This window comes from Notolabrus celidotus, chromosome 8, assembly GCF_009762535.1.
Source record: "Notolabrus celidotus isolate fNotCel1 chromosome 8, fNotCel1.pri, whole genome shotgun sequence".
Taxonomy (NCBI): domain Eukaryota; kingdom Metazoa; phylum Chordata; class Actinopteri; order Labriformes; family Labridae; genus Notolabrus; species Notolabrus celidotus.
In genome coordinates, this window is record NC_048279.1 from 30,429,733 (window position 1) to 30,444,235 (window position 14,503).

The 14,503-nt window shown below is 39.3% G+C and overlaps 1 protein-coding gene across 4 annotated transcripts in view; it reads right to left on the bottom strand.

Annotated features, from left to right (window-relative positions):
- Positions 1-2,825: 2,825 nt before the first annotated feature.
- fstl5 (follistatin-like 5) overlaps positions 2,826-14,503 on the bottom strand; it is a 222,882-nt gene continuing 211,204 nt past the window's right edge. For 3 of the 4 annotated variants that reach the window (XM_034689155.1, XM_034689157.1, XM_034689158.1), the window contains exon 16: positions 2,826-5,235. In XM_034689155.1, coding sequence (XP_034545046.1) covers positions 4,533-5,235 — 703 coding nt within the window. In that variant the 3' untranslated portion in view covers positions 2,826-4,532. The remainder of the gene's footprint in view (positions 5,236-14,503) is intronic. The other variant, XM_034689156.1, reaches the window with a different exon arrangement.

Sequence of the window (14,503 nt, forward strand, 5' to 3'; positions counted from 1 at the left end):
TCTGAATATTACCCACTATAGGCTGCATGCAGGAAAACAGTCTGTGGGGAGCAGATGGAGTGGAATAGGTGATGCCATAAAATAATCCAGGAACACATCATCTGTAATCTAATGATGATTTAGCTTTAATTAATGTTTATACATAGAAATCTGAATGCAAGTGCTGCCAACTATTTCCACTCTTGCATGTCATGTAATGCTGTTTCCAACTTCATTCTTGCCTCTTAAACCGCCTGTCGGACTGTAAACAAAGGCAAAGCCTGGAAAAAGAAGCCTCGGCCTGGAGTCCTTTGACGCTGGTTGTTTTTTAACAAGAAAAAAGCACAAAGTTGGCCACAGCTCCCAGAAGCTTTGATGACGATGAACAAAAGACATCTAAGAATGGAAAGTAGATGATGTGCAGGCGTCATCTTGGTTGTGGCAGATATTTCATCTTTCTGTTCAGAGCTTTTGTACACAGCTGTGAAAGTAGAAATAAAAAGAAAAAACATTTGACGTATTAATCTATAACAGAAGAAATCACAATACAGAGGGAGAAAATGTTCATTTGCTCCAGTTTATCCAAAGAGCATGTTTTGTATTAGTATAATTAAATTCCTTCTTATTTACATTTAGCTTACTGCATCTCTCTGACAGGTCCATTTAGTACTCAAGACAGCTTCTTTCTGTGAGAGAAAATCCATTTTCTAACTGCTTCTGTGCTGCCCCCGCCACACAGAAGAACACTGATTATTCTGCAGAGAGAGTGAGAGAGAGAGCAGGCAGGGGAATGCAGGATGAGGACCTACAACTAGCGCAGGGTGCAGCTCCAGCAGTGGCCTCCATCAGTCATCAGGAGCTGTGGAATGGATGCAGCACACAGGTTGCACTGCTGGCAACATGATGAAGGAGCCGGCGGCGTGATTACGCCGTCCGCCTTATGAATGGAATAATAGAGAGAGGCAGAGTGCGGTGCTAAATCGTCCTGATGGAGGCGAGACTAGAGTGTGCGGTGGGGAGGAGTTCTGGGCCCTCCCATGTGACCGAGAGAAGATAAAGGACTGACAATAGATAATTAAGGAACTGCCAGGACCTCTTTCCTCCTCACACGGCTGTTTTATTAAAGGAGGCTCAGTAAGAAGGAATATTAATAAAAACGACCAGCCTGGGTGACTCAGGGATGAATATAAATTGGGGCCGGTGGGGGAGGAATGCTTAAGGGAGCGTTTATCAGGAGTGTAGGAGAGGGGTGGGCTTGTGATCAGGGCTGCAATGAAGCTGCAGCTCTATGTATCTCCTGTGAATAACCAAACACATGTCATCAGCAACAAAGTGCTTTAATGGTCTTTTATGTACACGTTTATACTGCTGTGCATAAACGTATGTACATGCTACGGTTCTCTACATTTACTGCTCCCTTTTCCTTTTCATTTCCAACATATTAGAGAAAACTATCAGGCTCCTTCTTTGCTGTATTAGATCTATAGATCATATAAGAAAAAAACATGATGTGGTTTATTATCATATCATCTCCACTTTCTTTCTGTTTCTGTCAGGGTAAAGATGACCAGCTCTTACACTAAGATGTCAGTTTTAATCTGACTTGGATTTCAGTTAACTTTCAGTAGTAACCATGTAAACAGCAGTGTCCAAACGTTGTTGTTAGTGAGCATTTGTGTGCGCCAATGCTAAAACAAAATGGCTATATAAGCTTTTAAAAATCTGAAATACAGCTTGCAAGTCTCGGCTAAGAGAAGAGAAGTGGTTGTGTAGACGAGACTTGATGATAATACAGCGTTTTACAATGATCTAAGAGGGCAGAACGACATCAGCAGCAACCATCTACACATAACTTAAGATGAGCGGTATGAGGAGGTTCATATTTAACATGAGATGTTGCACCTCACTCCTCTCTCTCTCTCTGATCACCTGCTGAACATGTGCTTGGAAGGAAATAACATCTTAATGCAGGTTTGTGCAACCTTTGTCAGCTCTGTCCTCATGAGGAGAGGAGAACGACTTTAAAATGCTTGTTTGTTGACTGGAGGTCAGATCGGTCGTTGATGATGTATCCCAGTGAGGGAGACCTCAACACTGAGCAGATTTGTTGCCTGAGTTTACATTTTTAATCTACAATGGACTGTTAGCCTCTCTTGCATGCAGATATCTGTTTATAAAGATGTATAAATTGTCATTAGATTACCACAGATGGGCTGGGAGATGTTGATTGCAGCTGATTGTGCTCTGCCTGCCTTCCTTGCTGCAAACACCAATAACACTTTGATTTGAGAAAATGCCTCAGAAGCTTTGAGGAATCCCAACAATTTCAACTGAAATTCACTTTTAGATTTTAATATATGTCAGGAGGTGTTGTTTTAATGGTGGCAGACATTTTTCTTTCAGCCTTCAGGCAGTCTTAAGTTGAATCATGTTCATGCCAATCACAATCAGTCCACAATGTCACAGCCTTTTGTCGTCAAAGAGAATAGAAACCATTTAATACATTTCACACAAACTGACTTCATGCCAAGTTACTCCAACCCATGCTGCTCTGGTTTCCTGCCTTTTCTTCTGGTCACAGATCTTTATGTCTCACCGCGGTATTTTCTTTCTTTTCTAATTAATAATGATATTTTATAATACATGTCTTACTCGAAGATAAATATACCCAGAGAGACAGCAGAGTCTTGACCTTGTTCTTGTAGCATCTCTTGTAGAATAATAACTGGCAACAGGCTCCCAGAGAAAACTTGCGGGCATGTGGTTGTCTGTGTACCAGCATGAACGCAGTAACAAAGGGTTGTTCTAATGAGGAAAAGAGGCGACATTGAGCTTGTTTTTCATGTTCTAGTTTTATTGTTGGGTAAAATGACAAGCGTGTTTTCTCTATATAAATAACAACCACATGAAGGAACATACAAGACATGGCTATAATGGAGGTGAAAGCTGTGTTGTGATCACAATGTGCTTGTGTACAAGATGTAGATGATGACAGCTGTGTGTTTTCATTTCCTTAAAAGGAGGGTGAGTATTTGCTCGGAAAAAAATAAAAGACAGAAACCTGCGTTAACCTGTACATCGATGGGAAAGTAAAAAGGGTCACAGTCAGCCGCTATGTACAGAACATAAAGAGAAAGAAAGGTCAGAGGTCATCATCAGCAGTACAGTCGGGTTTTTAAAGGTTGAGAAACAACATGAGAAAGGATCAAATCAAACGAAACTCAAAACATTCACTGGAAAGATTTTACAGGAAAGACAGAGTGACTTTATAGAATCTGTACACGTCAAAAGTCAGTACTAAATTTGCGATACAGTTGCCCATTGTGATTCACAGAGTCATAGAGTGCCAGGGTGAAAATGCATAGAAATGTGTCCAGCTAAGGAACAGTTTCGTTGACTTGTCAGCCCGCTATCTACGACAGGAGCGTTCAGACAGAGCTGTTTCTCAAACACGAAGACCCTCTACACAAAGCAGCTAACCTCACTCCCCAGTGTGCTAGCTCATCATTACTTCAAGTTAAAACATCCACTTAAAACCATGCTGTCGAATGGAGCAGCGTGACCCCGACAGCTCATCCTAATTTACTCTGTTTGTCTTTTTTGATTCTTTTGGTCCTGGGCTATACAAGTCATTATCTCTCTCACACAAGTGTTTTATTGACTCCACTACTAAGGAAAAAATTGAAATACTTAAGATTTCACAAAGTGTAGTGTATAAAGCTGGTACAATTCAACTAACAACGCCACTGACTCTCTGCTTTGGACTAAAAAGGAAAATATATATTTATATATTTCAAAACCTTCCAACGCTGGTTAAATTTGATCAGAGGTTACAGATCGCACAACCATAATGAACCGCTCAATCTCTCAGCCTCCACTTCAAACAGGATGAGATCACAGCAAGGGCTCGTTTTAATTAGACTGAGGCGGCTGCATTCGAAGAAAAGACGGACGAGAGAGAGGGAGAATTGTGAGGAACTGCGTTCACCACGAATGGAGGGGTCAAAGGGAAAGGTGTAGTCTGCAGTCACACAGGGAATAATTACACTAATTCCTCTGATGGAGGGAATTTTCCTTGAAGGCACAGGAAAAGGTTTGGGATGGAAAACTTAAAATTACAATCTTGACATATACAGTATATATAATAGTTTCTGCCAATTACTTTAAATATTGGTCTTACTCAGAGATTATCTACAGCATTCCCACACACTGAAAACAATCATTTTTGAATAATAATGCAAGGTTGCACATGTTTACAATTTTGCACCAATTTTCCTGAATAAAGAGAACCAGCAGGCAACTTAATGTTGACTTTAACGTGAATCCACCTGTGGAAAAAAAAACATATTTAAACTTGGCTTTAAGACAATCAATTAACAACCAATCAATTACACCTTTGCTTGTTTCTTTTTTTTTTTTTTTCAATGACAGTCCCTCATAAAAATTTGTTAGTATTCACAATTGCACTCCCATGAAATTAAAGAATCTGCAACAGAATTCAGTGCAGCAGTACCTTTGAGGAAAACAAGCTCATTGGGTCTTTACGATACAACCTAAGACTCCCCAACCCACACCACCACGTTGCCTTTGAGGACGTCTGTGATCTCACAGTTGAGCTTGTTGAGCCGCCCGTCCAGAATGAAGAGGGACTCTCTGGACGGAGTCATGAGGTACTGTCCAAACAACCCGCTGCCCGTCATCACCCTGTTCCTGCTGCTCCACGGCCACTCGAAGGACCTGGTGGCCTCCTTCAGGCTCTTGATCATCTTGACTTTCCCGGAGCTCAGCTCCACAAACAGAGCGTCAGTTTGGCGGCCGGAGCTGCCGAACACGTTGTACTGGTGGACCTCGGTGAAGGAGCGTTGAAAGGCCAGATCAGACAGATGGAGGTTGGTGTGAATGTCAAAGGGTTCCTGGACTTCTCCGCGCTCTGAGATCTTTTGGATCCTCATCAAGCCGTCGCCGTCGTCCACAGTTACCAAGTAATGGCCGTCTGGTGAAACAAAGGGGGTGCCGGTGACGTCACGGTTCAGGCCAATCACGCTATCTGTCACACTGTCCAGAATGAGTTGTGGCTGTGTGGCTCCGGTGGAGTCGGCCCTGCAGTTGACAAAGTAGTAGCCTCCCAGATGTGTGTATGCTACAGACTTGGGGATGCAGTTATATTCCCATAGACTGATGTTTTTCACATATGACGTTGTCTCCAGGTCGATCTTGTGGAGAACAGGCTCATTTCGGTGAAGGATGAGGCCAAATCTGGAGACAATTTGAAGAGAAAAACAAAGACAAAATTGAATCAATAACACAAGTTGTCATCTGATTTATACCCTAAATTATAAATGATATTTGGCAATGCTTGTTGGTCCAACCACCCTTTTGGTCTGAATGAAATATCTAATCAACTGTTAGATGGGCTGTCATCAAATTTTGGGGGGACATTCACAGTTAAAGTTAATGAAGAATGATTAGTCTGATAATGCCCAAATCGATCTTGCACCTAAATAGTCAGATTTGTATTCATCCATAGAAATATACCATGCGAAAACTGTACTGTAATATACAATATACGTTTTATAATGTAATATATGACTCCTGATGACCCAGGAACAATTGACACACTTTTTAACTGTATTTTAGATATTAAGTCATGGATGGCAGAGAACTTTTTACAGCTCAACCAGGACAAAACTCAGGTTCTAGTCATTGGTACTGGACCTCAGAGAGAGAAACTGAACACCAAACTCCAAGCACTGGCTCTTAAACCATGTGAGCAGGTAAAGAACCTGGGTGTGATCTTTGACTCGCACCTCAGTTTTGAGCCACGCATTAGAGAAATAACAAAAAAGGCTTTTTATCACCTAAAAAACATTTCCAAAGTGCGTCAGTTTCTCTCTCAAGCCAATGCAGAGACACTAGTTCATGCTTTTGTAACCTGTAGAATTGATTATTGTAATGCTCTTCTTTCTGGTCTCCCCAAAAATAACATTTCTCAGCTTCAGCTGCTCCAGAACTCAGCAGCTAGAATGCTGACAAAGACCAGAAAGAGGGCCCACATCACACCAATTTTAAAGTCTCTGCATTGGCTTCCAGTATCTTTCAGAATAGATTTTAAGATTGTTTTATTGGTTTTTAAATCTCTTAATGGTCTTGGCCCTTCTTATTTATCAGATTTGCTTTTATCATATGAGCCAGTGAGAGCCCTCAGGTCTTCAGGTAGCGGACTTTTAATAGTACCAAACATAAAAACTAAGACCTACGGTGAGGCAGCTTTTTATCATCACGACCCACGCCTGTGGAACACCCTGCCTGAGGACCTGAGGGCTGCCCAGAGCATAAATATTTTTAAAGGCAAACTCCTACCTTTTCAGTCTTGCTTTTAGCTAAGTTTTATTTTTAATCTTAGCAGTTTTATCTATTTATTTATCATCTATTTCAAATTTTGTCACTTTTATTCTACTTTATTTATTTATTTATTTACTCATTTATTTATTTTAAGTCTCACATCTTATTTTATTTTAATGGTTTAATATTTTAGTCTTTTATTATCTTAGAAATGTATTTTACTTTGGTGATTTTAATTTCCTCGTTTCCTCAGTTCGTTCAGCAAATTATTTAGATTTTTTATTTATTTATTTTATTTTTATTGTTTTCAATACTATTGTTGCATATTGTGTTGTTAACCTTAGGATTGTGGGGTGGGTTTGGGGTCGGGCTGGGGCTGGGATCTTTTTTTTAATTTATTCTATTTTAAGTTGTTTTTCTTGTACAGCACTTTGTGTTAGAATGTCATTGTATGAAAAGCGCTTTATAAATAAAGTCTGATTGATTGATTGATTGATTGATTGATTGATTGATATATAATATAATGTAACTGGTTTGATTAGTTGGTACATTATTTTCTTTGAGCAACACAGTGATGATACATTTTGATGGCTTAGGCTCACATTTTGGGTTTTTGGTGAAATGGCTGAACAAATGTTTGAGGGACTGCTATGACTTCTGGTAATGTTCCCAATATGATCAATGGATTACAAACTGGTAATTCCTTAACTAAGCTGGCACCACCATTGTTTTTTTGTTTTTTTTACTTCGTCTAAAACTTGGGTTTCAGCCGAAGTCCTGCAAAAGGCTTCATCCTGTCAGCCAAAGATGCTCTACCTAGCGTGTTGCTATGCTCTACTAACATTAGCTTAACGTCACCACGGGCATTGTTGTTGTGGAAATGATCGTATGCAGATACTCCCAAACCCAGAGAAACTAACTTAACTACTGCAACAACAAAGAAGACTAGAACTGACAGCCAAAGTTACAAATCAGTAGAGATGCACCAAACGGATCCTGGTATCAAATAGCAGTTTGATAATGACTCAAAAAGCTAGATTGGGTATCGGTGACAAAGGGCCAATCCATGAGCTTGATCTATTCAACTCAGATCTGTGCTATTCTGTGTTTACAGCAGCCATGTGCATATACAATGCCTTTAGTGCATCAGTAGGTTTGTGCGTTTTGCCCGATGGAGAACTAATGTAGCATGTTTGTAACAATTCGGAAGTATTTCATGCTTTTTACACCAAAATCTCCATCAGCAACCTGCAGTATGTGCAAAGCTAACATTTTGAGGGTCTGCAGTACCCTTCAACTAGGACTTCAACTAAACACAAACAGATCTAATTCTTCCACATGTCTTATAAGCTGAGTAAAAGTCCTTTTAAACGGGTAATTTATCCAGCTTCATGTCAGAAATGTCTCCTAAACATTTTAAGTAAGTGCTTTGATTTCTTTTGTTTCCTGAAGTCTTTTATTCTCAAGCAGCAAGCGGTAACATTAAAATAAAACTGCACAATGCACATATCAAGACACAGTCAACCTGAAAGAGAAAATGCAAATTGATTTGTTCAGGGTAATTGTAAAAAAAATGTTGGACTGGCATAATGTTACAGATATGTTCAGGAGAAAAAAAAAATGTTGCTCAGAGGTCCATTTAACATTTCAACAGCCAAATTCTGCTCCCTAACAATCTCTGTCTCTGAAATAAAGGGTCATCTATGCATTTGTCTTTAATGCCGTTTCATATGTGAACCATGGATTGTGCTGAAAAAGCTTTATTTTAAGAACCTTAAGAATCTGTTAATGGGCCATTACATTTTAACAGCCGAACAGGGTAGAGGGGGAATATGCACAGAGCTAACGGGCCTCAATTAATTGTGAGTAACAGCTGATCGATGCTGACAGCCACTTAAATCTTGCTGCCATTTATCATCTTTTATGCCATTTAAACACCGAGCTGTCTGCACCTGTTAACAGAAAAACTGCTGTTTAAAAGCCATATAGGACATTATCATCCCTGTGGAGGAAATTATTGATCCACAGACCGTTGTGTCCACCGGGTCCGGACAGAAATTAAGAGAGTGTAATGTTAAATATCTTTTATATCAGGAAATGTTGGGCACACTCTGTAAGCATTAAGCCTTAATTGTCACTCAAACTGTTCGCCAATGACTTATCTTAGAGACAGATTGGTTGGCTGTCATTGGACGTTTGGTAAATTGGATGGATTCTGTGGTGCGTCAAAATTTGGCTGGATGTCTTGCAATTTAAGAAGTTCTGTGATGGTTCTTTTCTTTTTTTTTAATAATACTGATGTAGTACTTTTTATTTTGTCAACTGAGAGTGTTGTGGCTGAAAACAAACATTGCCGTGAATTTCGCTCTCCCAGCCACATTTGGCTCCACATATTTTCTTCCTCTCTAGTTTTCTGTTTCACAATGACTCGACGTGTCAACACACAAGACTGATAAAGACTTGCTTTCTTTAGATTGAGTGCAAAGTGTGAGATAAAGAAAGAAGTGTGTCTTCCAAGTTAACGCATGTCAAAGATAACACTTTAACATTTAAAGAAGGGAAATCTGAGCTTTATCCACCAATCTGAAAACCTGAACTACATCTGAGCTATTGTTTAAATTATATTGTTGACCTGACAGTTCTTGATTCTGTTCTGGGGAACACTGCATACAGTATGTGTATGAGCTTACAGGTACTATTAAAGTAAAATGTAACGTAGCATCATAAAAGGGACATATTGTATCTAACAATGTTAAAATTGGCCATTAACTGAGTTTCTTTGGGCACTTCAATTTTTTAATATGTCTACCAACACTTTGTCTGCTCCTCCCAAACCAAAAACCTATTGCTTTATTGCACTTAAGTTTTAAAGAAGGTCATGATATATTTTAGTAAGTGCTTTGATTTATTTTGTTTCTTAAAGTCTTTGTTCTCAAGCAGCAAGTGGTGACATTAAAATAAAGCTGCACAATGCACATATCAACCCTGAAAGAGAAAATGCAAATTGATTTGTTCAGAGTAATTATGAAGTTCATGATATATTGTAGATCTTTCCTGGGTAATACAGGAGTGTGATCTTTCACATGCAGTTAATAAAACATCACTTGTTTGGTGACGAATGTAAGTAAATATAATGTAGAGTTAGACGGTGGTTATGTGAATTAGAATCCCAACAGGTTGAGAAAAGACACACACACAACATGGAAGGGTTTTATCCACCCTGAAGGGATTCTTTTTCACATCACCACTATGTAATTATATGTTAACCTGCTTATTACTAGTCTAAAGTGGAAAACTTTTTCTGTTTGCATTCTTAGCATATGCAGAAAATAACACCAGCACCAGTATAAGACATCGTTCCCCATAACTTTTAATATGTTCCCGTTTACATTTGAGGAGTTCATTCTCAAAAACAGATATCTGTTTTTATAAATTTTCAAGAAACTAATTATAGATTTTTAATAAAGTTACATTTTTAAGATACCTGTGATTAGTAATGTCATTTTGAGTTTGTCAAAGCAACCCAACTCCAATTGATTGATAATACCTAAAGCTAGTAATAGAAAAAAAATGTTTTTCAAAACCTTTTTAAAAATTGTTAAAAGTGAGTTATCTGTTTTTGCAAATTAACTCTTCATTTCACTCCACCAGTTCTGTAACTCTGCCAAAACTCATACTGTGTTGTGGTTTGTATTTGCTTTGAGTCAACATCCTTCAATTTGGTTGACGTCTCTTTCCCTCAGTTACTTGTGTGTTTTAGCATCTGTCACTAATTTCTGTGCTGTTTTAACACTCCTTGTCTTCCTTTCTCTGCTGTTGAATACTCAATCATTAAGCTCTAATTAATTGAGACTAATGTTTAATATATCTTTCATATTGGAAAGGGACGTTTTTGTCACATCTTTAGTAGGAAGATGTGAAATCATAAACAGCAGACGTGCTGTAACTCTTCTCCACTGATTTATTAGATATGTGTGACGGGTGTGATCAGGTGGTCCCTCATGTTGCCTTTGCAGGTAATTAGTAAGAAAGCCAGGTAATAAAACATGTAAAGCTATGTGGACGGCATAGTTCCTTGGAATCGCTGCAAAACCAGTCAGTCTGTGTCCTTTAATTCCTTATTAAAGGTGTAAATTTACAGAAGAAAATTATATTGTTTCAAGGAACTCACATTTAATAGATTCCTCAGTTTGTCAGAAGTAAGTGACAGGTAATTTAGCATTTTGAGATTTAGCCATTTGCCTTCCAGGTAAACCAAAGTGAAATATAGTTATCCTGCCTGGATTTCATGTGCAGGATGAATCATGCTACAGCTGAGTCTTGAGACATCAGAGAAGTGAAGGATCACAGATATTTTCCGTCTTCTTCTTTTAACGGCTGTTCAGAGATTTCAAGGTTTTAACTTTTATGTCAAACCTACTAAATGTGCTTCATGTGGCTGAAGATACATTTCTCAGATTACAATCAAAGGAGGCCCTCTGACATTTAACAAAGTGGTTCTTGATCTCAGGCTGTCACACCTGTGTTAAATAATAATGTCTGAGACAGGTATGACTTCAGAGAAAACGTGCCGAGTGATTTAAACCTAAAAAAACCATACAGGGATCCTCATCCACACTGATGATTTACAGACCAATGTCACCGCTGCCTGTCAGACACAGCTCAGATTGTTTTCTTTTGGGTTGTATTCAATATTGTTGCTGTTGTGACAGATCAATGAGTGCTGCTCACACGCTGTGATATATCGGTAACCTGCCCGCGAGCTAAAGGTCAACGGAGCATTTATCCTGCAATCAAAATATTATTTTCACCAACAGGGAGAAATGTTTTCATGTTTGATAAATTAATAATCAAATGTTGTTTGGCCCCGCTCTGATGTGAACACAGCTGGGTTGTTTGGTTGGCAGACCCAGATCGCTCTCAGCCAATATGACAGCTGCTGTTTGTCATTTGTACTGATGATTAATGCATTAAAGATCCTCCCTGCTTCTGCACAGTGGGGTGGTGATCAAATAAAGATGTACTTCACATTCTATCATCTTATCTTCATGTCACTGTCTTCAGTGGAAGGAATGACTGGGTCTCAACCCTCTGCTCTGCGGTTCAGTAAAAGATCCTTAGGGCGAATTCATGAACAGGGAACAGATCATTGAGAGCAGCACAGGAAAAGATATATGACACAGGAATCCCTGTTCAATCTTCCTCCAATGCAAAAACATCGAATCAACATCTTGCTCTGCTTGTTTTGCCAAAAGGCAGTCTGGCAGAGCACTGAGGATGTGGGTAGAAATAACAGCTTATTTTTGCTGACATGTCAATTTACTGACTGCTAGTCGATGGTTTTAATGAATGAAAGCCTCCAGAAGTTCCTGCTTGCCTTGGAGTAGCTGCAGAGGGAATCCCCAGTCATTAAACAATCCCCAGAAGTTGCTGAATGTATGTCTGCTGCTCAACACACTGCTCATGTTGCTAAATTGACTAATCAATGCTGCGCCCCTGCCAGCAGACAAATGGCTGTGTGGGTACTGGATCAAAAAAGGAAGAAACAAATCAGAGCCACGAGGCGGCTGCAGACGATTTTAAACTTTATGGATATTTTTTGATAAAGACAGCAGTCATAAAAAAACAACAAGGCTCTTCATCCAGATATTTTCCTGGCAAATATACAGAGGAGTTCTTCACACTACCGCTACGAGGCTGAATTATGAGCTTGAAACTGAACTACAAGGAGAGCCAACAGCGTCTCAGCGTGATACTTCCATCTGCTCGCAGCGAAATGTACCAAATGAAATGATGAAAAAAGACTCAAGTTTGACAAAAAACAAAACGGAACAAAAACCTGCCGACTGACAAAGGACGAGGTGGACAAAATATGAGATGGTGTTTCTACAGATATCATGTACTCCCCAAAAAAAAACACTTACAAAAACAGGCATCATGCATCTTTAAAGAAAGAAGAATTTAAAAAGATGATAAAAAATGAAACTGTGAAAGTCACACTGATTAGTCTGCTGGGCTTTTCATGTTGGATGCATGACTTTGGACAGTTCTGATCCCCTTCGACTTGGGATGCACCAATCTGATCCTGGTAACAGATAAAGGGCCAATCCATGGCGCAGATCTATTTTACTCAGTTCTATTCTGTGTATACAGCCTTCATGTGCACTTACTACATCATCAGCGTGTTTGCAGGTCTTTGCTAGGCAGGGAGCTAATGTAGCATGCAGGGAGCTACTACAGAGTCTCAGCAGTTTGGAGGTATGTCACTTGTTATCCCAACAACTTCAACGCCAACCTGCAATATGTGCAAAGCTAATATTTTGAGGGGTGACAGTAGTGTAGCCAAGACAACCAATTTAGTGAAGCATCTCAAGGGTCATCACAGTTGCCAAAAAAACAATAAGTTCAACCAAACAAAGGAAGCAGTGAAGGTTGTTAGCTGTATCTCAAAGATGTGAGAAACTTCCCAGGTTCCGTTTACCATCAGGTAGATATTTTCCTGACACCACTCTGTGTGAACGCCACAAGAACATGTGCAAACACTTATTAACAGAATTCAAAGATGTTACAGCGATGAGCTCCACCACATATCTGGAGCTCACTCTGAAGTCTAACAGGACACTGGGTAGAAATGGGTTACACCCAAATGGGTCATCTTTAGGACATAACCGCACCCCATCACCTCCATCATTAAAACAGAAATACACAAATGCACAGACACACAGACACACAAACACTCAAACACACATACATACACAAACATAAAAGGACTCGCTGATCACCGCATAAAACTGGGACCTCCTCTGCCCCACCTACCTGTCTTACATAACAGCGGTTTCATCATCCTCAATCATTATATCATCATTGCGTGCATCACATGAGGGGGGGCTTCCTCCCTTGGGTCTGGTGGCCCCCCCAAAATGTATGCACCTGAAACTGGCCGGGCTCTGCGATTCGCAAGTCCCCTCCCAAGGGTCTGGGGGCTGCCTTTGCAGAGCCGGGCCTGACCAATACCAGTCTGCTGGTACCAACAGCTCCTCCCTCAACCATGCCCTCTCATCATCCGCAGTGGCACACTACAAGCTTGCCAGAGTCCACTTATAAATACCCTGTAATACCCATCAAACTACAACATGCACATCAACACTCATATAACTGCACACACAAATTCATAATCCCCCTTCTAAAACCTCTCTTCTCCTTCTCAAAAGCAAGCATTTTTATTCTTCTAGTCTTTATCTTCTATTTCTATTGTGTTTTTCTACTTTCTCTTTCTTGACAATCCCCACCATAACAGTCTATTCTCTTGTTTTCTCTTGTTTTTTTTTTTTTTTTTTTTTTTTTTGTGTGTGTTTTGTTTTGTGATCATCATTTATAGTCCAACCCTTCTTTTCTAACCTTTTTTTTTCTTTTCTTTTTTTTTTTTCTAGTCTCTTGTTTGTTTTGTTTTTGTATGCTGTGGTCTATACTTGATGGCTTTGTTTGGTTGTTGCTCTCAAGTCCTACGGTTTGCTTTTCTTTTGTGTTCTGTTTGATGTTGAGCACTTTTGTGTCTTTGCACTGTTGCATATATAAAATTAATATAATAAATAAATAAATAAAAAAACAAATGGGTTACACACCACACAGAGATACAAGCTACCAACTTCCACAACAGATCACACACCAGAGACTTGATTTCCACTGCCTAGCCAGCGGCGTATCCCATTCCATAAGCATGCCATTTTTTTTGTGCTATTTTGTGACATAATTGTGATTTGAAGTTTACATTTATTTTCCTTTTCTTTTATCATTTGATGCATTTTTTTTTAAAAGAATTTCAATTGATCACCAATCCGCTGCTTGCAAATAGAGTTTTATAGTTGCATTTTGCAGAACATATTTTGCTCAAATAACTTTCTCTGTAAAAGAAGCAAAATCCTGGAACTCTCTACCCAAACACTTGAAACTCATTACCAACTTCACCACGTTGAAGAGAGCAACCAAATCTTGGTTAATTCAGCAACACACCTGAACTCATGTCTGACTTTTTGCATATTTTGTCATTGACAAATGTGTGTTTTATTGTTTCTAGCTGCACTTTTCATACCTTTTCTTTTCAATTTTAACCAACTGTTATAATATTTTATTCTCTTAAAACCCTTCGAGGAACATGGGTTGCAAATTAGCATTAGCTACAAAC